General features: G+C 38.9%; 1 protein-coding gene across 2 annotated transcripts; it reads right to left on the bottom strand.

Annotated features, from left to right (window-relative positions):
* Window positions 1–2,264: 2,264 nt before the first annotated feature.
* Window positions 2,265–23,607, bottom strand: usp10 (ubiquitin specific peptidase 10). Of its 2 annotated transcripts, XM_006780115.3 has the most exons (15): window positions 23,332–23,607; window positions 17,568–17,636; window positions 17,150–17,195; window positions 16,661–16,720; window positions 13,962–15,194; window positions 11,865–11,956; window positions 11,207–11,316; window positions 11,066–11,124; window positions 10,873–10,976; window positions 10,347–10,446; window positions 9,352–9,532; window positions 8,328–8,493; window positions 7,563–7,707; window positions 6,927–6,992; window positions 2,265–5,210 (listed from the first exon to the last, which is right to left on the bottom strand). In XM_006780115.3, the coding sequence occupies exons 1-15, from the start codon at window positions 23,350–23,352 to the stop codon at window positions 5,023–5,025; spliced, it is 2,640 nt and encodes an 879-aa protein (XP_006780178.1). In that variant the 5' UTR covers window positions 23,353–23,607; the 3' UTR covers window positions 2,265–5,022. The 2 variants fall into 2 exon arrangements, with proteins under 2 accessions (XP_006780178.1, XP_006780179.1); XM_006780116.3 differs by lacking the exon at window positions 16,661–16,720.
* Between the last annotated feature and the right edge of the window lie 1,452 nt (window positions 23,608–25,059).

Below are 25,059 nucleotides of genomic sequence, written 5' to 3'. Positions count from 1 at the left end.
GGGTGCCACTCAAAACTGTGCTATTGTTCGCCAAAGTCAATAGAGGAGAGGCGGAAGGTGTATTCAGAGGCAGCTAGAAAGAAGGAAAGGCAGGAGTGTGGAGGTGAGAGTGGGGACTTTAAGATGAACTGTGACTGGAAGATAGATATACTGTGAGCAGGAGACCAGGTGGAAGGGAAGCAACGCCAGGAGGTTTAGAGGTGGATTTGAACTGTTTTACCACAGTGTATATAAGAATCAAAATAGATTAAAGGCTTTTTTTATGTAGTTAAAGATGTATGCTATATGATCAATCCAAAGTGGAAAAAGAGCCATTAAAAAAAGGAGAAAGGGCAGAGTACTGTTTTTTACCATAATATTTAATACAATCTTGGAACGTGACCTGACACCCGAGGCAAGACCTTTAGTGGAATCAATTTTCAAGAACAAGAGTGATGTGCAGGGCTTTAGTAACTACAGTGTTTGAGTTATAACATGAAGACAGGAAAGAGTTGTTGAACATAGGACATAGAACATTAAGAAGAGGTGACAAGCAAGCAGCATTATGGCTTTATGCTGAGAAAGAGCACTACAGATGTAATGCTTGCTTTGAGAGCATTAATGCAGAAGCATAGAGGTGGTTCAGGAGTTGCACCATCTCTCTGGATCTAAAGAAAGCATGTGATATGGTGCCAAGAGAGGAACTGTGGTGCTGCATGAGGAAGTCAGGAGTGACAGAGTATGCAACGGTGGTGCACGTACAAGAAACAGACCGTGGTAAGGTGTGCAGTAGCAGTGACAGAAGGGTTCAATGTAGAGGTAGGAATGTGTATGGTGGTGGTGTACATGCTAAGATTAGGTTTAACAGTGATGGTGCAAAGAGTAGAGGGAGTGAAAGCGGATGAGTTTACATACCCGGGGTCAACTATCCGAACCAAAGGGCAGAGAGGTGAGGAAAGCAGTACAGGTATTGTGCAGCAGGTGGAGAAAAGTGTCAAGGGTGACTTGTGACAGAAAGATGGCAAGAGAGAATGGGGAGACTTACAAAGGACCTGCTATGACATACAGTTCAGAGGGAGGCCAAGCTGAAGGTGGCTGAAATGAAGACAGACCAGATTAGAAATGAGTACATCAGAGGGACAGCTCAAGATGAGATATTTAGGGACAAAGAAAAGCAAGGTTAAGTTGGTCTTGGTGTGTGCAGAGTGGAGATATATTGAACTAAGCATGTTGAAGATGGAGCTGCCAGGCAGCAGTTAAAGAGGAAGACTTAAGATAAGGTTCATGGTTGTAGTGAAGGATGGAGGCAGATGATCTGCTGTGATAACCCTTAAAAGGGAGCAGCTGAAAGGAACAGTACCACGTGTCCTGTAGTGTTTGCAGCTTGAAGTGTTTAAATGGTTCTTCTGTCTACCAAAACATGTGCCTCGCTGTAGTTAACAGTTTAGTTGTTTGTGTGGTAAAACTCAACTGCTCCACTACATGTGGTTTGACTTTGTTGCCTAAAGAGACTCAGAATAATCACTCGTTCCTGTTGCTTCCGTCACCTTGGCCCAACAATATTCTCACATTACAGAAAATAACATGTGGTGCTGAACCAGTTCCATGCGTTCTTGCACTTAAGATCTGGTAGTGAATGGTGCAATACTTGCTATTGAAAAAAAGGCCCTAGTTTAAAAAAAACAAAACAAAAAACCATAGGTAGGAGCAGACCACGACATCATTCCTGAAACATGGCTGAGAGAGTCTCTTTGTTACTAAAGGTGGTCTGTCTGTAGATGTTCCAATGTGACATTTTCTTTTTAGGCTATAATAGGGAAGATCTTAAAGTAGCCTTCTAACATTAACAAGAAAAATACTACACTCCACTGTAAATTTCAGAGTAAAGCCACATTGCAGTAGAGGAGTGAGCTATAGTAAGAAAGGAATAAATAGTAAAGAACACTAAAGGGCAGAAAACCCTTACACTGCAAATTTTTCAATGATGGGTCTGCTTCCCATTAAACCAAACGGAGGCGAGAGCAGCCATGGCCTTAAAGAGCACTGAGGCTGCCAGTGAGACCACAGGAGGGGGAGATATAACATACTACAAATACTACATAGTACATGTTGACATACAGAAACAAGAGACCAATTAAAGGATGTGTGGTAGACCAAGACTCTGTGGATCATTTTGGGTTTGTTTGTTTTTTTCAGTTTATTGTGCACATGTTTCTGTAAGCCAGTCCGCGGAGTAGAGGCTGCAAAGGTTTTCAGTGGATAATGAAGCCAGGTAGTCTTTAGACTACACTTGATTAGCAAACTGCTTTTTGCACAATCCTTTATTTGAACAATAAACAAAATAGATGCTGGAGGCTTGAAATTAAAAGACAGTATAGATTTTTTTTTATGTCAATAATATCCCAACAGTTCCCAGCAGACATTAGAGTTAGGAGCACATACTGAAAGAAAGACATCATCGAAGCATTTCACCAGCACATTTCCTGACCAGCCATCTGAGACCGAGATAAAAACTATACAACTGAAAGCATAAGCCATCTGTTCCAAAGTCCCATCATCCAAACATTCTTTAAAAAGGGAAAAGAAAGAACGCAAATCAACAATGTCACAATGTGTGCAGAAATGACTACGAAGCCAGCGGCAAGACTGAACCATGGTGAAAGATTTTAGGATGTACTGACTATCTAAGCAGCATGCCATTCCCTGTGTGTGACGTTCAGCGGACTGTGATGAGAAATGGCAACGAGAATTTGAATGAAAAATGGTAGGATATAAAGTGAATGGTAGGCTGTAGGGCCTATATATAATGTTGACCTTTGGTTTCACGTGGGGAAGGCTTCTGATTTGAAAATCTACAAGGAACTTTAATCAATATTTTCACCACGTAACGATGCTAAAATACTTTAAATCTAGTGTGTAATTTTGAAAAATGTTACTATGTTACTAAACTTTAATTTAAAGATAGGAACCAACTTTCTCATTGATTCCCGTTTCAAGAGACTTATTAAATTCACACAAAGCTCTTAAAATAAAAGAAAATAAATGTCATTACACTGCAGCTTTTCTTTGATCGGAGGCAGGGAAATGGTTAACCACTATCTCGCCTATGTCCCCAGTTCTTATTGTATAAAATCATGTGAAAATACTTGTGCTGCTGTGTTAATACTGAGATACTGACAATGGTGGTTGGAATAAAATGGGCCTTGAGCAAAAAACCAAACAAAAAAAACAAAAAGAAAACCAACAAAAAAACACCATGACATAAATTGAAATAAAATTCAAGCAAAGAACTAGTTCAATTTTATTTGTTGTGCTTTAGCCGCTGTAATTTCTTTTCAAACCAACTTAAATGCAAGCATATTGTTCTGAAGGGAGCAAGAGCATTAGGACATCCGATAAATGATCAATGACGAAGGAAAACAGAAAAGAAATAAACCTAACATTTTTTTAGTGACATAAACAAAAATCATCACAATAAGTGAAATCATCAAAAGAAAATAAAATCATCTTCAACAAAAGCAAATACTAGCTCCTTTTATGTGCATGCCTGGGGTCTTTATGCAGAGCTTAGCGCAGATGTTGTCCCACTTCCCCGCAACACTCAGTTTTCCTCCCTCCACTGTGAGGAGACACGGAGCCACAAAAGAGTAAATACACAGGTGTCAGGTACATTCCCTTTACTCTTCACTTACATTAGACTTGCAGTCGCTGCCTGATTAGGGTTAGACTCGTACACTGAGTGGAAAAACGTCACACAATGAACCTAAGGCAGCCCCCCTGCTTTCTGCTGAGTTGGGGGTTAAGGAAGATGGTGTGGCTCAAAACTACACTGATAAGCCACCAGTACACAGATGGAACCTTTACACAAGAAAAGACAAACAATTAAAAATCATGATAGGAGAAGAAAATGTACAAGGGTGGGGTTTGCAGTGGGATCTGTCTTAACTGGCTGCCACTTCTCCAGTGCAAGAACTGAGTCTTAAAAGAACAAAAAAAAAAAAACAAAAAAAAAAAACAGGCACATTCCTTCAGAACCCAAACAGGCATTCAGTCAGCTAGACCTTAGACTTTTTTCCTTTACATTTGAATCTAAATATTGGTAAAATATGCATTTTACTGTCATATTGTAATCAATCAGTTTATATTTTGTGCACAGAAGCTTATTAAGTTCTAAAGCTCATTAATATTTTGTAGATATTTTTCTTTTACCCCCTAAATCTAAACCCGAATAACATAAGAAGGATCTCAAAAACAACAAAAACGTTCAGTTCCCATTCCCAACTCACTTACCGCCCCCCGATGTTTTTGATGGCTCCAGTAGACTTAAAAAGCATCATAAAAGTGACAAAACGGAGGAGGAGGAGTTGGTGGTGGTTGTGGTGGTGGTGGCAAAGAAGAAACCTGGCCTCGGGAGGAGAGACTTGTGATAATGCTGGTGCTGGGCCTTTTCAATGCACGAGGGCAATTAACAGGCTTTTAAACTGCTGCAAATTCACTAGGCCGACAGTTCCCCCTTAACTAAAAAGGCAAACACTGATAGTCCATTTGCAGCCCGTGGTGGATAGTTTTTCTTGCATGAGCGAGTCCACTGTTTGAGCCGAGCTGTGGGCTCAGTCAGAGGTGAGTCTCAGGTCCTAAACCTGCAACCCCAATCTGTCTGCCTATTCAACAGTCCTTCCTTGCTGCTTTAAAAATAAATCAAAAAAAGAGGAACTTAAAACACAGCAGTGGTGCACAGAGAAGAGAGCAGTCACAGGGAAATCTTTGTGAATGCAGCTTGCCTCTCTTCTTCAGAAAAGGAGAAGAAAAAAAGGAGACGAAAAAGGTGTTGGAAAAGCTGGTTCTCAGGAAAGCGGGGACAGGAGGGAAGAAGAGGAAAATCTTGCAAGAGAACAAGTTAGGCAGTGTTCCTGTTCATTAGTTTTGTGTGTCTGTGTCGTGTGTAGATGTACTGTCAACGAGTGCATTGAGGATGCATGTTCTGTGTGTGTTTGTGAATATATTCAGGGTATCTTGCATGTACGTTGGGATGTGCGTGTGTGTCTACAGCAGGTCGACGCGACGGTAGTACAGCAGGTAGGCGGTGCGCTCTGCAGTCTGCTTCACCACCTGGTACTGGTTGATGACCTTCACTGTCTGGTCGTCAATGCGCAGCCAGCCGTTAAGACCGATGTGGAAGACATCCGTGGTGTAATGACCGCCTGTCGCACTGTTTCCATGGTGATACACAACTGGTGAAGTTGGAGAAAAGTGGAAAATTTTATTTAAGGTATTACTCATCCATGACTTCAATGTTGGGCACTGTAATGCCAGCAATTCTTAAGTAAACGCAAGCCAGTAAAGATCAGCACATTGGTGTAGCGTAAAGAATACACTATACCTACAGTACATCTGCATACATATATCTAGTAGCGCATATATTATATATATATATATATATATCTCATGTCATGTCAAAAACAAAGTGTCAGGATGTAATAGAACTCATCTAGCTTGGAACTGCTATGAAAATTAGGAAAGTACAACCTCGGATCATCAAAAAAACCAAACATATTACAATGTCTCCTCATATATTTAAGAATAAACCAAAAATGCATAAACAGCTTTATGTGTCAGCTTCATTCTCTCACATGGTTGGAAATTGTGTTTGCTTTGGTTCATTTAGGTTTGCGGGCATTCATTTATGCACAGCTCTCAAGGTCACATCACACAACATTTCAAAGGGGTTCAGGCTTGTTCTTTGACTGGAACACTAAAACACCCCAATTCTCTTATTTTTCAGTCATTATTGTAGATTTGCTGCTGTGGTTGGGAACATTATCCCGTTGCATCGCCTAATCTAGGAGTCCTCTGGTTGTCAGATGACCTAACATTTTGGAAGGCACAGGAATCTGTATCAGTTCTTGGTCGACTCAGTGACGTGGTGCCGTGCATTGTGGTCAAACATCTCTAATTTGGTCTCATCTGTCCAAAGGACATTGTTCCAGAAGTGTTGTGGTTTGTTCAGATGCAACTTTGCAAACCTAAGCTGTTCTGCCACGCTCTTTATAGAAAGAAGAGGCGTTCTGTTGGCAAACCTTACAAACCAGTCATACTTGTTCAGTTTTAACATGCTAACTACAAATGATTTAACTCTTGGGTAACCTGCAGTTTCTGAGAATTACACGGCCGGGCCTTGGGGTGAATTCGTTGGAACACCCACTCCCAAGATTGTGGTATTTTGCAAACATGCGCCTGAATGCTGCAGACCAGCAAACTGCCAAAATGTCTGCTTTTACTGGGGTGTTGCCGATGATCAGTTGCACCTGGCTGCTATTTACCCTTAATTCCTTTGAGAGTGGTAAAGATGTATTTAAGCTTCACGCCTGCATTTTTGGCTTGGCTTTAATTAACTAAAAAAATGACACTGTGTGAAATGATGTTGTTGAGGCTGTATTTACCTAATTTTAAAACCTGCTAAGGAAGATGACTTTGTTCCCCAATATAACCTTTTAATTTTTTTAACATGACTGTATGTTCTTGATATCCTAATCACTAAATCTATTTCTCTGACATATTACGGATAAAGCAGAACTCAAACCCTTCCAAGCTCGAGCTTGTTATTGACAGTTGTTTGTGTATTTTTCATATTTTGTATATTGCTCAACACTTGAAAATAAAACAGGATGTTTAATGTGGCTTTTGCTTGAGCTGAGTGATGTTTGTGTTTTTTGTTTTACTATCCAAAATAATTTCCTGGCGTGAAATGAAAGAACCAGCTGAGGTTCAATAAGACAGAACAGCAATTTTTTTTCACCCTTGGCAGCATTGTTATTTTGTGGTCAGTGGAATCGCATCACAACGAATTACTAACTCCCAGAGTGACAACAGATTACAAAATAAAGCTTAATTACAACATTATGCAGCAGATACAAAAACAATATGGCCCAAATTAACAAAACACAAACCTGCAAAGAGCCTGTAAGTTCTTTGGCCTTTCACAACTTTGCTTCGCACTCCAGAGGACAAAAGATCTGAAAGAAAATCCACTAATTAGGCCGTGATGTTTTTAATGACTGCTTAAACCAGGACTAAAAAACACAGAACATTCTGCACCATGTTTTACTGTTGCAATGTGAAAATTGACAGCCTTTAATGAAAATCATGCTGATGTTGCTGTAATTAACAACCAGTGAGGTCTGAAAAGTCACTTGGAAACACATCTGAGTTTGCACAATTTCTGTCAAATCAAGTTGTTGAAATGTCATAATTTGATGGTATAAACTGCAGCTGTAAGCTCAATTTTAGCACATTCACTTGTGGCATATTTGACTACAGCACAGTATAAACTCAATTTCACTTTAAAAACCACATTTTTTACATTAATTCTAAAAGCTTGGGAAAAAAAAAAAACAATATACACTTCTCAACTTTTGCCAGTCTGCTTTGTTATGGTGCACACCAATTATCTGGATCAACTCTTAAAGGCACTGTGGGCTGTTCATGAACCAAGTATAACACTGACACATGTAAAGAGTAGGTAAATCGAATTAAAGGCCTTGCAATGACACTGACACCTCAGTGGAGTGTTGATCTAGCCATACCTTTGCTGATTTCCAAGTCAACGGGGTAATCAATATTCTTTGTCAGTTTCTGGCAGCCTCCAGACTTTTCAAAAACAAATCTCTTGAGATGGAGCACCAGCACAGGGGGCAGCTCTTCTAGAGTAACCCTTCGGCTTATCTCAATCTGAAAGCAACAGCAAGAACAGTGAGCAGTCACAGAATTTACCATGCACATTAAATAATACAGTTTCACAGTTACAAAACTAACTGTAGAAATAAAACTTGTCAAAAAAAAGTGAACACAAATCAAGGCTTTAACATTTTGCTGGAAATAAAATCAGCTAAGACGTTCAAAGCAGCAACTCGTGTTTTTATATTCTCTGGCTTTTAGAAGTAACATTTCAGGACAAAAAGACCAATGTAAGATACTACTACCCCCCCCCCCCCAAATAAAATGCTTATTATACAGCTGTGGAGCAGATGTTCCTGCACCAGTTCTTCTAGCCTGATGTTCTAACACAGCACTGTTGCACTGACTGAAGTTTTCCAAGGCAATGATTACAATATGTGTGATGAAATCAGTGATGTTGTGTTCTACAGTTTGTACCCAACATCACTCTTCATCTAAACATCAATTCCAAAAATAAATTACCACACAAAATCACGTTATTTTGTGTGATCTGTTAAAGTCAGAAATAACATTAAGAAAAAAAGAAAGGGAAAAAAAGGAATTTGAGATCCCAAAACTGCAACGCAACACCGATCTGAACTGAAACATGTCATCAAAGTTTACTTCTCTAATACCTCTTGCTTGGTTTTAGAAGTGTAGCCCTGGACTGACTCTCGAGCCACCAAGGTTTCGAGAGCCTCCTGGACAGTGCGGATCTTGTCTGACTGGATGTCCAGCTGCAGGGTAAAGAATGGCTGCAGAGTGGCCGACTCTTTAGAGTTTTGCTGATACACCACCGATCTAAGAAAGAAGCAAAACAGCCAGTTGTTAGAACTGTAAACCAATACCAGCAAGATTTTTAATAATATTACCTCTCAGTAGTCAAAACATACAATATAACACAATCAGCTCAAATACATTACAATGCACTTTCTAACCACTTTCTGAAATCCCTGTTAAAACTACTCAGAGGGCATCAGTTTGTTTTGCAGTTTACAGCTTTCACTATAATCATGCAAGTCATTTAATTAAACTTTTAAATTCAAGAAAGATGATAATCTTCTAATGATTACTGCTGTAATTCCCCAAGTCAAACCAATTTCTCTGAACAGCGGTTTAAAAGAAGTAGATGGGTTATAGCCAAGCTCTGTGGGCATACCCACCACTCTGTAAACACATGCCTATATTCCGTTTCTCTCACAACCATTTCGGAGAAAAAAATCCTTAAGGACATTTAAAACACTGTGCAACCAGTGTACACCATCACCGTGCCAGACCAGAACCTCGCAGAACATATTATTTAGTCGGGCAACAGCCGCAGATTCTTAACTTTGCAATTTGTCTGAAAGTTAAGACCTTTGTTTGTGGATGGTTGCCCCACGTCATGCTGTCGAGACGTTTGACCGCACTGACCCACATGGGCTGTCATTCTGAAGTGCTGTGGTGCGTGCTGGAAAAAACTGAGGGTGGATGACTAATTTGTGATGTCGCCATGAAACGAGGTCAAAATCTTTAACCCAGTAACCAGCTGAGGACTCGCAGATGGAGCCGATACAAATTTTTGATTGGTGTATAACAGGAAGCAAGACAATGCAACATTATTAAGTTTAATCAGAACTTCTTCCTATACAGAGGGTTTCACAGCAATCTGACATGTACCTGATGTGTCCACCAAAGATATCAGTTATGGGTGTGCGGACAAAGTCAGCTTGGCGAGTGATCGAAGTCTTGTTTCGGGGACCCACTTGCTCCCACTCATCCTCACTACCTTCCTCCTCCTTATCAGCACCATCCTCCTCCACACCTGGCTCGGACTCTGGTCCATTAGGTGTGGGAGCTTCTGTTAAAAAAACATAAATAAATGTAAACCACTCTGAAGAACAGCTATTTGATCTTTAAAGTGCCTGAAAGCAAAATCTCTTCTAAAACTGAGCCGTCTTAACTGGGATACGTACAAATATCTTCCATTCTGAACTACAGGGTTATAGGTTTTGGAATGATTGGCTCTCATTTGAGTAGATTCTCATTTGCTGGACAATTGCCAGTGCCACTTTCAAAATAAAAATAAATAAAAGTGCTATATCAACAGTCATTAAGTCATTCTGTGATGGGAAGAGCTCCACAATACCTGCATATGGGTGGCTGCCAGCAAACTAACAACACATTAAATAAGCCTGCGGTTTGGCTGCGTTTTGTAAAAACAGACAAAAGGGTTTACTGTAAACTCTGGAACAATTTCCATGTCAAAGCTTAGCTAGCAGTCCTTTGGCCTTTGGTTGTAAAGTTATCAGAATTATTATAATGTTTGGTCTAATGATGAAGGCATGAGAATATGTCGACAGCTTCACTCAGGAACTTCAGGCTCTCTCAGTAGCAGCAGCTCTGCCCAGACCAAGCTGGATGTGAAGTTTCCCCTCTGAGCCATTTTTCCATTTTGGCAAAAGTCAATTAAAATGATTTCAGCTTACAATAAAAAAATAGAAAAAGGAAAAGAGGGAAATGATTTAATATGCTGCAATACTAGCTTTTTGTTTCTATTTATAATTAATTTAGGCCAACACTAGGGAAGTTACTCTAAAGATAACATACGCAAAAAAGGGCAAAGCATACTTAGACTTAACCTGGCATATGCTATTCATAGACAAGTTACTTACTCTCTTCCTGAGGCGAGATTAGTTTCTTCAATGCTAGCATCTCCTCATGCAATCCATTGAGCGTGAACCCAAGATACTCCTCCGCGTCCTCTTGTCGACCCTGAGATTAAAGCATAAGGACATCAGCCACATTAACTCTTCAAAGAATGCCTAAAGTCAAATAAAAATCTTGCAGACATTAAAAAAAAGCAAACTCATTCACTGAGGTAAACAGAAAGAAAGCATGCACACAGTAAGAGGCAGGATGAAAGGAAGCCTCATTAAATATCGAAGATAACCATCTCCTTCAGTGCATCAGTTCTTTTCTTAATTAAAACCGATTCAGACTTGAATCAGCAGGTTGAATGTTAAATAGCAAACAAGTTATGTCCTGCTGAAATGTTTCTTAAACACAACAAAACCTCCCGTGGGCACTGTCTGTCCCACAAGAAGTACATTTAAACTTTTAATTAAAATAAAAAAAAAAAAAAACACACCCTTACATGCTGATTTGCAGTGTTTATATAAAGCTGACACCATGGTTTACCTTCTCAGAAAGACTTGATTTGATGAGAGTGAGGAGTTTGTAAATGTAAGTTGGTTCAAAAGGTGCACCAGGTCGGATGTCTTTTGTGACCTTATCTCCAACAGCTGTAAACACAGTTAGGAATCGTAAATCACCAGTGACGCCAACAGGAAATGACGCAAATATCTTTGGGCATGCTGTGTTAATATCTTACCCTGCTGTTTGGCTTTAGATGGCACGGGCATATTGTTGAACTCGTTCACCAGTCTTACACTGAGAGACACAAACAACTGAGATGTCTCTATGGCTGATGCTTTTTAATAAAGAGATATAAACTTATAGAAATGCTACTTACAAGTTGTCTATCATGGGTGTGGAGGTGCATGGTCTCTGCGTTTCATTGTGCAGAGGAATGGACTTCATCAGGTGATACATGGGAGGGCAGGCAATCAAGGCCTGTAGAGTCTGGGTGTTCAGAGTCAAGGTGAAAAATGATGTGTAGGAAAGCTATTATGACAAGCTACTTAAAGATATCTGCATTTGATGCAAATGTGTGATTAAGTTTTAAACTGAGGAAATAGCCCCGGTGGTCTTTAAAAGTCTAAAAATTGAGATGTCTTTTGCATTCAATTAGTTAAAATACACGTGGGAAAAGTCTCAAATTTTCCACCAGTTTGAGAGAAAAAACCCAACACTAAACAACGAAACAGACACCAAAAATCACAGCATTGTTGTCAGCAATATCTTATCACATTTACACGCGACTGATGTTAAGATATCAAATGAACCAGATATACCTCAAAATAACTGAGTTGTTAGCAATCTAAATGCCATCAAACGAGCAGGCCCTATAAAGGTTCTGAAACAACGTCACAACCAAGTAATACTTTTACAGTGGCACACATGCCCTGAGACTTGGGCCATTTGGCTTAATAACAATGTAACATCAAGAAACTAACAACCAAGTAGTTAAAATCAAAGGAACAATAAAATATGAAGCATGAAAAGGATACAGCGTTGATATAGCACCAGTTTCCCTTGTTGATCAGTCCTCTCGGCTGCAAAGACACTGGTTTATGTATCAACTTCACATTCTCAATAAGTTCTGGGGATTCAAAGAAAACAAAATATTCTTAAACAGGTAGCTTCGCAGAGCTGTGACAACGAAAAAAGTATGTGTCATAGTGATAAATCAAAACAATTGTTTCTTCGTCTATTCCTGCCTCAAATGGCAACAGCATAAGAGACTGAATGAATAAGACCAAGGTCTTGCTGTACCACGCCTAGGAAGGAAGACCGTCATTCAAAAAGACAGCTTCCATGGTAACGTGGGAATAGTTTCATAGTTTCACACAAATAAGAACAAACAAACCATCAATTTGGCTGAGACTAAAGGAACAAAGGCAAATGCACATTTAGACAGAACAAATAAATCATAAGTACAATCATTGTTACTTCTTTACAAATTGGCATTATCTCCATTTTCATAACAAGTCGAACCACTGAGCTCACTTTTAAGTTACCACAATTAAAACTAAATGTCAGTTAATCGCATCTCATTTATCATGTCAGTCACAGACTGACCTATGGGTATTATATTTTTTTTCAATATATACATATTTACAGTGTAGAAATGGACACCGTTTCATGTCTGATTATGGTCTACATTTCTTATTTTACCAACCTCTAACTACTTTTGAACAGTGATATGCACACAAGCGTGAAGTATCCAAGAAACTTGCATATAAAGAAAACGCAGAAAAAAAAAAGGTAGTTTGCTGCAGTGCTAAAGAATATATATACATTGATAGATTATTTTTTCTTTTTGGTCTATTTCAATCAATCACTTTTATATATACAAACAGCTAGCCTGTGGCTCCAAACCGGTGTATTTCAAGCTAGGCTGGTTGTTTAAGTTCAAGACTAAACACCATCAAATAAACACATTTAAATTAACGTGCTTAGGAACCAACATGCCCGCTACTCAACAGCGAGTATACATTTCCATCTTACAGTAAATGCATTAATAATTATAGCCTACCTTCTTTGCTATGTTGTGCCATACTTGCATTGTGTGTACTTCTGCACACTTCTAGAATAACTACTCCCTAAAAAATGGCAAAGATTGATCGCTGTCACGCTACGCGAAATGAGAAAGTTATCTGAAGGTACGCATAATATCTGATGGGTACCTTAGAAGAGAGACGGTGTGTTGAATATGTGAACTTTCACAGGATTGTGTTTAAATTCTACCTCAAACCAGTGTCAGAGAGGACAAACTAATTAAGCCTGGTAAGTTCCCGTAACCTTCTGAGACAACAACCACAAAATGTAGTGTAATTAGGTTCATCTCCCCAGAAAACAATTAGCACACCACTGTTAAGAGCAAAACACTGAATACGATTTGGGGACAAGAAACAACACAATATTTTGCATTTTTCATTCTGTCTATCAGCTTGTAAAATCAAATTTTAAAAACCTTCTCCATATGGGAAACTGTTTTTCTAGACTGTTCTGATCAATAACACGTTTCAAGATGCTGTTTCACTGTGTGAAATCTGAGGCTGTGACTCATCTTGAATCATTATCTCATTTCCTTAAGTAAAAAAACAAAGTATTCATGAGGTGTCACATCTCAGCTCCTTGCAGTTGATCATTTATACCCGTACTGCAGCTCTGATAGGAATAACTGGAATGATTTAAACAATAAATAAAATCTGATAGCCATCCTGCATGTAGCACCACCATCTAGTGGTCATTTCTTGAAAATGAATGCAACAGTCCCTTAACTTCTATTTAAAGCAAGCTGTCAGTGAGAAATCTGTGCGTCTCAAACTTACCATACCATCAGTATAATGAGCTGCAAAAATGTATCTCTTTTTTTAAAATATACCCTACTCTTTCCAGTGATCCCAATTTTAAAAGCTTATTCTGTTAGATATGCAAGTATGAACAGTACAATCACCTCAACACTGCCACCAAGTGGAATGGATTGAATTTCACGGAACATACCTTTGGCAAAAAAATAAGTTATAAACTTACACCAAATTAAAAAGTAGTAATGGTGGAATGTTTTTAGAAGGTAAATTATCAGCTTCTTTATAAAATACCTGCAAGTTTAGGGGCCATAGGATCCTCAGATACATGGACAGGGCCTTCTTTTACTTCCCCAACTTTCTCAGGCTGCTCTGGCACAGCGACAGAGGGAGATACTGCTTCCACAACATTCTTTACCTCCACAAATGCCTGAGGGCCACCAGGTAGAGGCTTGGAATTGTGAAAGAGGCTAGCCCAGGATTTCGGAAGATTAGCAGTAGGTGCAGCTGGAGTGGCAGGCGAATGTGCCTGCTCTGTCACTACTGACTGGGCAGCTGACTCTGGGATGACCTGCTGAACCTGGTCCCCACTCTCAATGTCCTCTTTGTGTCCATCTGCACTGACAGGAGTGGTAGACTCTGCTAGCCCATTTGCCACCCCATTGTCTGCCATCTCTCCTCCCTCTAGTTCAGTAGTCGTAATGGAAGTGATGACAGAGATGACAGCAGCTGAAGTAGGAAGAGGTGATTTGGAGAGGGGGCTATGTGGAGTATCTGAAAGTTCAGGACTCTGTGGAGCCAAATGATCTGGCTGCTGATCTGCAGTCCTTGGTCCCTCTGTCATCCCTCTGCTTTGAGAGGACGATGAACAGGGGGAAGTTGCATTGTTGCCATCTGATAAAGAGGCAGCTCCACTTGCTAAGTCCAAAGAAGAGTCATCAGGGCTATCACTAGTCCTCTGATTGGCAGTGGATGTGGGGGCACACTTGGCTGCTGCCACAGCAGCTGTTGGTGTTGCTGTGGAGGCGGGTCCCGGGGTGGAAAGTTCAGCCCCTGACAATGCCTTACTGTCCACATCCTCAGTACTGTGGTGTGGGCCACTGAGTGCATGTCCGTTCACCAGTGCTGTCACAGGTGTCCCATCCGCTGTACTGGTGCTGCTGCTGTTGCTGCCAGTTGACGGCTCCAGGTAATTGTAGTACCCAGGCGGTCGTTTTTTCTTTTTCTTTCGCTCTCTCTGTCCCAGGTTGCCAGGGAGTCCATCCATGTCCGGGCACGGCTGGTGATTGTCCAGGGCTGAGGCCTCCGAGTCAGGTCCGTCCAGTGAGTTGAAGTGTGCCCCGTCAGGGACATCAGCTGCTGGAGAAGCCGTCTGTTGAGCTTTCTGGGCCGGCTGGCAGCCCAGGATGAACTCAGGAGCCTGTGGGTTTAGGGTACTCGACACCTTGTATAAAGGATCGTTGCCCCCAACAGCCTTGGAATCCATCACCTCGTCAACACCAAACTCAATGTGCTGATAGTCTTCTCCTGCAGATAATATTTCAGTCAATTAGAAATACAGAGCACTGTTTAGATTAATTCCTACATATTAAAACCAGGCTGTGGTATCTGACTTTGCTGCAAAACGTCACATTTTTCCGGAACAAGCAAACTGTTACTCAAGGGGGTCGTGGGAGCTCTGACAGGATCAAAGATACCAACAAAAAGGAAGAAATTCTTCTAGACCTATTTTTGACAACTACTGCTGTCCAATCCAAACCAAATTCCTTCTGGTCTCACATAAATTCCAGAAGTGGGGTGATTCAACACTTAAAATTGGGTCTGGGAAGGACAGTATAGTCTTAGGGATAAAACTTCTTTCACTTACTTATGATTCTGATTTGAAGGGCAAAAAAACCCAATAAACTAAAAATAAATAAATAAAAAACATTTTTGGCACAATCCAGTGTGGTCAGTGGCCAGATGTTATCAATATTCTGTTAAAACTATTCAAGTTAAACTGTTACAAAAAAACATTCAATGTCAAGTTGACAATCAATAGTTTTGACTAATGGTTTATTATAAGCAAAGCTTATTTTGCTGACAATTTGAGATACCATTTTTCTCAATCATTCTTGAAGATTTAATTAAAATGTTTTTGTTTGTTTGTTTTTTTATTTAGGCAATGACATGCGATTTAACAAGTGTCTAAAATCACTTTAAAAAAGATTACAAAGGAATACAATACGGTAGTCAATAGAAAGGAAGTCTGGCTTAACTGACTGCAGACACGCATCAATAATCCTTACTTCCTGAATATTTTTAACAGCATTTTTAAGTGTTGGAAACTTCAGCAATACAGAACAACGTAAAACAAATACATCAGTTTTTTTTAAGTTAATTTTTGGACAAAATGTGTCACACAGCAGTTGGAACTGTAAGTTATTATGCAGTGAGAGGTGCAAAGTGCAAAGGTGAAACATTAGCAAGTGCAAATATGAAAGAAAAAAAATCATCCAAGTCATCATGACACAGCTGATTGGCCAACCAAATGTAATCTCTGATCCCCTGCACAAGGTAAGAGGGCACTGAAACACAAGGTACTCCCTCTACTGAGATGAGAGGAATCTGTTAGTGTTAGTGTTACTGAAATTGCACTTCATTACTGTAAAATGCATTCAGCAGTGAAACCTCAATTTAAGGATAAACATGTACACACATGTTAGCAACCGCATAAAATCATCTCTATGCCCTTAGTAAATAAGCCGTGATTGGTAAGTCATTAAAATGCAATTCAATTTTATTTTAACGGAGACCTACAGTAGTGAAAATGTATTATATGCAAGAAAAGATAAGATACTTCGCAGTACCTTAAGCATGCAAAGCTTTATAGGTTTTACCAACAGGCAAGAGAAAGAATACAGGCAAAAAGTTTAGAAAGCCACCAGTTTTTGAAACCTGGATTTTCAGTTTTACAGCAAACGTACAAGAGGGTATCAGACTCCTCAACTCACCGCAAACCTGCAGTCCCATAGACTCCATAATAAAAGGTACAGCAGGAGTGCAGTAAGATCCTAAATAATCAATACAAATCAAGGTAAGGCAATTGTCATGTGCATATAGGTACTATTTGAAAGAAAGGTGGCTGCTCTAACATTTTTGATTTTGGTGGGCAAAAAAAAAAAAGAAAAAGAAAAAGAAAAAAAAAGGTGGTGGTGGGGAGGGTCAAGATTTAGTGGAATTTATAAACCGTTTCAAACAATATTGCACAAATGTATATAAAATAAAAATTAAAAAAATGACAGGAAAAGCATCTTCCTGCAAGGCAAGCCAGATCAGCTATACCTGGGCTTCAGCCATACATTTAGTCCTGCTCTGAAAAACAACTTGATGCCAACTAAGAGCAGGAGAACAGTCAGCCCATGTCTACTTTAGAGTATTTTGATGTATTTTGAATAATTAAATAAAAATGTAGGAAATTAGCTTATGTAAAAAGTACATACCAGAAGACTGAGTGACACACTGGACTTTGTCATTGAACGGAGGAAGCTGCGAAGAGAGAGAAAATATAAGTTGTGATAAAGACCCAGCAGGTAACCACAAAAGTAATACTTAAAATAGACATGACTGATATCTTAAGACCATTGTCAAGTGTAGAATTACCGTTTACCAGATATATGCATTTTGGCTCAATGGTCAATTTCAGTAATCCTGAGGCCCTGATTTTTGACTATTAGGGCTGATAAGCAAATTTATTTGAATTATATTTCTCCAGAAACCTTACTGTTTCCATTGAGAGGATATCCTGACGAGGCCAACACGACTACTCAAAAAATAAATGTAATTCTTTCTCTTTAATTTAATAATGACTTATTAATGGAATAATGACCACTACTGCTTTTTCTGGACCAATCTGCTTACCTCAACATAACATCGTGGAGTCACAAAAAACTGATTGATCTCATCAGGGCTGAATTCCCCAAAGATGTACTGTGGGAACAAAATTAATACAACCATTAACTGAAAAGGAAAGACAATGGAATAAAACACACTATAAAATAAAATAAAAAAGTTAAAAACAATCAAGAACTTTCAGATTATTCATTAGTATAAAATATAAAATCATGGGGAAAATTTTTAAGCAGTGTTCACTGTAGACAGGTCATTCAACCTCATAACTGGAATGCAATCATAAGGTGCCGTCATTTCAAAATCTAGGTATTAGGACACATACAGCAGTCCTTCATCACCCATTCAATTTACAATGCTAACCTGTGCAAACTGATGAGTCATGCAGTGTTATACATAAACCATGAGCACAAACAGCTCTGAATCTAGACCTGTTTTATCTAGGTGAAGTAGGTTTGTCAGTTTGTTAAAGGTTAACACAAAGCATTCAAAAGAATGCTTTTTGTTAACCGTTAGGCATCATAAAAAGCATTGTTGTACTTAAAACAAGCCAAAGCAGGCCTCTGATGTAACTTCACGGACTGCTTTTAACACATGTGCCTGCTTTGAGGTGACACAAGATTACTGGGATTTGAATTAAACATATATTTTACCTACTTTTCCACCTATACCACCCACTCCCCTTATATAATGGTATCCTCACTTTACTTATTAGTGTAGCTGAGTTAGTTGCTTCTGCTTTGACACGCAAAGACATGGTGAAACAGAGCAGAGGAAAGAATCCATCACTGACGGCTGAACTGATGAGAATTTAGCCATTCCGATTCCGTTATCAATATCACTTATCATTCGATTCATTTATCAATTGTCATTCCATTTTCACCGGCTCCATTTTGAAAGTCACTACCATTGCTATTTTCCATCTCTAACACACAAACTGAAATCAGCCGATTGTAGTGCGAGTGCAAGAATGGATAAGCACTATTGATAGGCAAGCAGACTAACAATTTCAAGGAAATTGACTACTGGGAACCAGTTTTCTACAAAAACTGGTTCTTGATTCCCATCCCTACCTCTCAGACTAACCGACAGACCTGGTTATAATCAACAATTTGTGTCACCTGTGTTTACCAAATTAACACTTGTAGTGAGGTAGGTTCCATCAGTTCAAGACACTACATGCCATTAAACATTCATCAGTGAAGCGCACACACACACAGGACACAAGGAGGTGGCACTAACATAAAATCTATGATCATCTTCGAATTGTTTTTGAAGTTGATATTTCAGGTATCAAAAAATGTATATGCATTGCAAAATTAAAACTGTTAGAAGTTTACTATTTTGAAATTTTAATAAAGCAACCAGCTAGACTTTAAATGAGTAGTCAGCTGCTCAGCCAGCAGACCAGCACTTATGGAAAGCTGCATATATGAACTTGAAATTAAGACTTCAAAGTTAACTCATTTTATTAGATTAGCCAAAAACAATCAAACTGCAATATAACTCATTGCACACACTACAACCACCTTCAAATGAAGCCAGGTCTATGGTAGTAGGGGTTCATATTATGTGTAGTGGATGCAGGCAAAATAAATTAGAAGGCTTAGAAATCTTCCCGCAGCGCTTCGTCATGCACCTTCTGATGATGACGTTTAGGCGGACTGTATAAAGACCAACATTATTTGTCATGTTTTTACTACACTGCTGTTTTCTGATGTTGCTTACAGTGTTATTAATTCATTCTCCACAGAATCACCACGACATCAACTATAATTGTACGTTATTCCTTGAGAGGACAAAAAAAAACAACAAAAAAACACTGAGCCACCGAAGGGCCCACTTGCGCAACTTAAAGGTAAAATGGACTCACTAGCCATGCTGTTAATCTTTTCGGTGCAATAAACAGTGGAACGTGAAAGGGTAGTCACAGAGAAAAGAAACTGCAGTTCAAGCATATATAACTTTTTGCAAACGAGGCCCCACGCGAGGGCCCACATTGCTGAAATGGCACTACAAGCGACAAACAGCCAGCCATGATCCAGCGGCCTCAGGATGGCTAATACAATCACAACAGAAAGAATGTCCCTTTGCTCCTTTCTGCAGGCATGCCACACGTACCACACTAAGCTTCCCTTGCTGATCGTTTGGACTGCGGATTACAACAAATTAGCCATCTGTATGATTTTAGCACAATTTAATGACGACATCACACAAACAAGAAAGAGCCAAGAATAAGAAGTAAGAAGAATAAGTAGTCATAAGTAAGAATAAGACTAGAAAGATAAGGTGATTTATAGACTTTAGTGAGTTTCACTATTGGTGACTGACTATTAGCGATAGTGTGGTTCACAAATTTAAATTTAAAACGATATCAGTGCTGTGAAATATACAGATATGTACTACGAAAATTCTAAAACTGATGTTGCGCAAACAATCTGTTTTATTCTAAGCACAGGCTTGTTTACCTAAACTGATCTGCGGAGTTATTAATGGACAACTTGGCTGAACATAAAAATGTTGCAGTGCCAGTACAAATAAGGTCAGACTAGTTTTTCAATGAGTTTGACGTGCATGCCTGTGCATGCCTGGTAGTGTGATGTAGTAAAAGGGTGGCAACAATTACAAACCATTAAAAAAATTATTAAAAATTGGGACAAATAACGGCGTTACAATCATTTCCATTTAGTCTGCTCTCAGTCAAAAGCAACTGCTCATAAATGTGCGAACACTTTCAATTTTCTGATACAGCAGACTAAGCCATAACACAGGCACATATTCACTTTTAATTAATATGAGGACTTATTTGAACATTCTGATTCCCATTGGAAGATGAAACAATGATACTAGAAGAACAATTTCATCCTGTGGGCCCCCGATATTAATCATCCCAAGGACAGGTTCCAGATTAATGGCAGCTAAACTCACTGAGTGAAAAATGTTTTTAAGGTGCAGATTTATTTTTACATTCATTTTTAGGATGTTTAAAGTTTGATGCTGCTACATTTTTAATGTGTCACATTGAGAAGAGTTTCTAATCTTTAGTCTCAATTGAACTAATAACAGTGGACTAAATAATTTGCTGATAAATGGCCCTCTGCTATCACTATGTCACATAATCATGTAGATCGGCCAATAGTTGTTGATAAAAGTAAAGTTACTCTGATAACTAATCAGAGCTGGCATTTTCTTTTTGTTTTTCTTTAAATTGGATTAATTTACAATTTCCTTTTTCCCAATCATGGATTTTTTTGTGTTTTCAGTTTTCACATCTGTAATGGGACACATGCTAATTTCAAAACAGGGATCAAACTACTAGAATCCCTCAGTAACAAAGCTGAAGTGGTTTATACTTAAACTTCTATACAGCTTTTTTTAATCTCTAACAGTCGATGAGTAAGATCTAAAGGGAAGGCCATTGGTTACACAGCCTTGCTGATACAAGGAGATGAGATAAATAAAATACAGCTCCCGTGTTCAGAAATGAAAAATAGCCATCACTGTGTAAAGATCTTTATGGTGTTATAACACGTTGTACTTACACAAGCAATAAATGCTACCGTGCCTATACCCCTGAACCACAGCTTAAGGTTAATGATGGCATTTCAGCAGAGATGTAAGGCTTTTTGTGGTCAAGACAAATTTAGAAAACCTTGACTCAGATGTCTACATTGACAGTGGTAAAATACACTTTTTTGACAGACTATCATAACAGGACTATCGGAATAAAAGGTTTAAATATTCATGTAATTTAAATGTCTTCTCTTTTTTTAATTAAGGCACAGCAGTGGTCTTACTTTAACTGTCTTAGAGGTCATTAAACTAAACCAAAAACCATTACAATCCCAAATAAAATTACCTCCCCACCCCAAAAAATAAAATATAATCACTGAAATCCTTTAACTAGTTTTCAAACTAGTTCAACTTTACTAATAAGCTAAAATAAAGGAGCAATAATGGTATGTTAATTTGAAGTGTCACATTTGGTAGATTATGCATTAACAAGATGACTTACCACAAGCAGAACACTATCTGCCTTTATCTCCCAGTGCAGAAGAATTGATAAGCATATCCAGAATTACCTGTTTGCTAAACTTCTACTCAGAAGACTAATGTCCCTTCTGGTGCTCATATGTCTTTTACTGCCTCACCTGTTTATCGACCAATTTTAGCCCCAGTGTTAGTATTTTCACTCAGCAATTTCACCGAATAAATCAACAGCAAACCTTTCAGTCGCCTGCCTTCTGTGACTACTTTACAAAGGGATGGCTATTAAAATGAGGGGTTTTGTAACAGAGTAAAAGTGGTGACAAACAGAGGAAAGCAGACCCAATGAAATAGTTGATGATGCTCCAGATCTGCTGGGTTACCGTTGCTGTGGAGCACAGTCTGGAAAACACTAATTTAGAGTGTTTGTGAAAGCTTCCATGCATTACTATTCACTCTATGCTATTCATACTAACAAAAACCAAAAAATACTATGCAACTCTGTATCAGTCAGTTCAGTTATGAAAATTAATTTCACCAAATATTGACATGTAAATTAAAAGGGGGAAAAAAAGATGTTCAGCCGGTCTTCCCCTGAAACTTTCACTTTAATAAAGAGTGAACCAATAGAAACGCTCAATTTGGAAGCCAGGAAGAAAGTTGAAAGCATGCAGAATTACTTTAGTACAGCAGATTTCCCTTACTACAGTGGTTAGCCAGGTTCCGTTTCCTAAAAAAAAGTTAGAACTGAACACTTCACTTGACTCCATTTCTGATTAATTTTTTACTATATGAGCTTTTTCTTCTCTAATTAAACTTTAATTGAGTCTCTTACTAGTAGACTAGAGACCTGGCGTGTTTCTTCATGTAAAACTAGACCTCAAAATGGGCCTTCCAACATGACAGCTAGCTTTTCCAGAAATAACACCAAACTTGTTAGGTTACCTCCAATCCAAGCTCAGTCACGTGGACGGTGGCTCTGTAAGCAGGGTGCAAGCTCAACCCTGATCCTCATTGTTTCCATATCAAGTAACTCTTCGCTATCAACGAAGGCCCACACTGTCGAATGTGTATTTAGCTAACTAGCTAGCGGACAGACCGCAAAGTCTAAGCACACCACCTGTGCAAAACAGTTAGCATACTGGAAGCTAAACGAGCAGCACGAAAACGTTATACCGCTCCAGAAACACTTATAAACGCCAAGTGATCGCATGCAAAATATTCCACTAGACCGTTATTATGCTTTCTGACTACCCCGAGAAAACCAATAACTTACTGGTAGTTATAAAAATAAGATATGGCAGCAGGCCTGTGGCAGCACTGAGCAGGTGGGCCATGCATACACGCAGCAGTTTTCGGTCACTTTTCTCTAAGAAATATTACATGACATTTGTGGACTATAACTTCGAAGTATCACGAACATTTGTTTGAGCAAGTTTTCGTGTCGTTTAATTAAAAGCGGTTGTCATCGCCCCAAGAACTGCAACGGAAAGTACTGCTGGTTCAATTGAATGGAAGGACCTGGGGCCTGTTAGCTCACGTTACCATGCTGGTGGTATTCCAATGAGGCTTAGGGGGGGCATTAGCAAGCACTTTTTAGTACTTCAGCAGTTCAATGACACGACAGGCCAAATGTTTAAAATAACAACACACAACTGACCAAAATTAAATTATTGTGTGGCGTTAGCTTTGGTCAAAATGGTGCAGAATCAAAGAGCGATCTGAAGTCCAAAAATAAGAGACTGCACGAGTTGTTTTGGAGGCTAATGATAGCCAGCTAGCTAGCTACCTGGTTGCTGTAAGAAGCCATGCTCCCGGTGAGGTTTTCTGTCCTCCGCTGACGAGATGAAGAATCCCCCGGAAAGGTGTTGTAGGTTTCTACTGACAGCTACAAAAGGTGGTCTATTTCGACGTCATTGTCATTTGCCCAACGGTGTCCTGCCAGTCGAAAGTTTTGATCTATGTAATGCATCAGCACTTCATGCTGTTCGCCTTGCCGTCACCGCCATTTCTGTCTAGCATCTTCCTTGCTTGCTAGCTAGAGCAGCGCGCGGTCGGTTGTAACGGCAGCGTGAGCTCAGGGAGTAACGCCAAATACTTCCGGTGAGTGCTGATTCTAAGATTTCACAATAAAAAGGCTTCATTAATACTTTTAGTACTAATACGACTACTTACAATGATAACAATAATAATATTAACAATACTCAAAAATTTAATATAAATAAATTTCGGGGTGCAGAGGATTGCCTTTATATTTACAAAGTTTCAGCATTTAGACAGTAAATGAACCGAAAGAACAAAACCCAGTGTGGATAGTAACCAAAATTAAACTCAACTGAAAAATAAATAAACACTAAATAAAATATAATAGAATATAAAATTGCACTCCAAGATCCCGCAAAGGTTTCAAGGTATTGTGAAAAAAATCACATTCAGTGTAGCTTCAGTTTGTAAGTGATATTATGATTGCTGATGGTTTACGCTCACTGATAGGTTATCTTGCTTGTGTTCATCACAGCTATATCGTATCATATCATATCAGATTTTAACGACCACATAGTACCATATTATCCCAACATCACACCACCCTCTAAGACTACAGGATTATTTGAGGTTTCTAGAGGTTCTAGAGAGTCTCTGCAGTTTTAATATTAGACTTAAAACATTTGTTTCGACAAAGCTTATAGATGATAAGGTAAAGGCCTGGATAAGATGACTCTGATCCATCACTTATTCATACTGCAATATGCTCAGACTGCTGTAAAACTTCAAGTAATACACTGTGGTGTACTGAGGACTTCTTCTCCAATCACTTCTTCCCTCCTCTAGTCTGTGTTTTTTCTTGTCTCTCTATGCTCTCTTTTCTTTTATCTTTCTTCCTTTATCTTTTCAATCCCCCACTACTGGTCATGGTGGATGGTTGAACCTCACTGAGCCTGGTTCTGCTGGAGGTTTCTTCCAGTTAAAAGGGAGTTTTTCTTTCCTACCATTGCAAAGTGCTTGTTCATACTAGGTTGTTCAATTGTTGGGGTTTTTTTTTTCTAGAATACTGTAAGGTCTTTACATTACAGTACAAACTGCTTTGAAACAACTATCATATTGAATTGGTGCTAAATAAATAAACTTAAATTCCATTTAATAGCACTAAATATTCAGCTTTAATTTACATGAAAATTCTCCAATTGTCTCGTGGTCATGTCTTAAAGAAATGCACGGAAGAATATGTTACCTATAATTACAGATTGCAGAGCAAGTTAAGCGCTCGAGACATTTATTCTGAAATCTGTGAATGCCTCGGCGGAAATGCTAAAAATAATGTTATGAGCTTACAAGTATGAACGCATGCGCGGTGTGTGTTCTCACCTCAGGTTGGACGTGAATCGCAATTTTTTTTCTTTTTTTTTTTTTGAAAGTTAAATAAAAATAAACATTTTATTTTAAGCACATTTTTGTTGTTTTTTTTATGAACCTTGTTGATTTAAGCTGCATAAATACAGTCAAAACAGTGAAATAAACA

Source organism: Neolamprologus brichardi, chromosome 1 (genome assembly GCF_056152115.1).
Source record: "Neolamprologus brichardi isolate AB-2024 chromosome 1, ASM5615211v1, whole genome shotgun sequence".
Classification (NCBI taxonomy): domain Eukaryota; kingdom Metazoa; phylum Chordata; class Actinopteri; order Cichliformes; family Cichlidae; genus Neolamprologus; species Neolamprologus brichardi.
The sequence above is the reverse complement of the archived record's forward strand: the minus strand, read 5'-3'. Positions and strand labels throughout refer to the sequence as shown.

Coding starts and splice junctions, on each gene's coding strand:
- usp10 (XM_006780115.3), bottom strand. CDS start 23,352: ATGGCTTCTTACAGCAACCAG. Junction 16,721..17,149: donor GTGTGTCACTCAGTCTTCTG/GTATGTACTTTT, acceptor TTGATTATTTAG/GATCTTACTGCACTCCTGCT. Junction 15,195..16,660: donor TATGGGACTGCAGGTTTGCG/GTGAGTTGAGGA, acceptor TATTATCTGCAG/GAGAAGACTATCAGCACATT.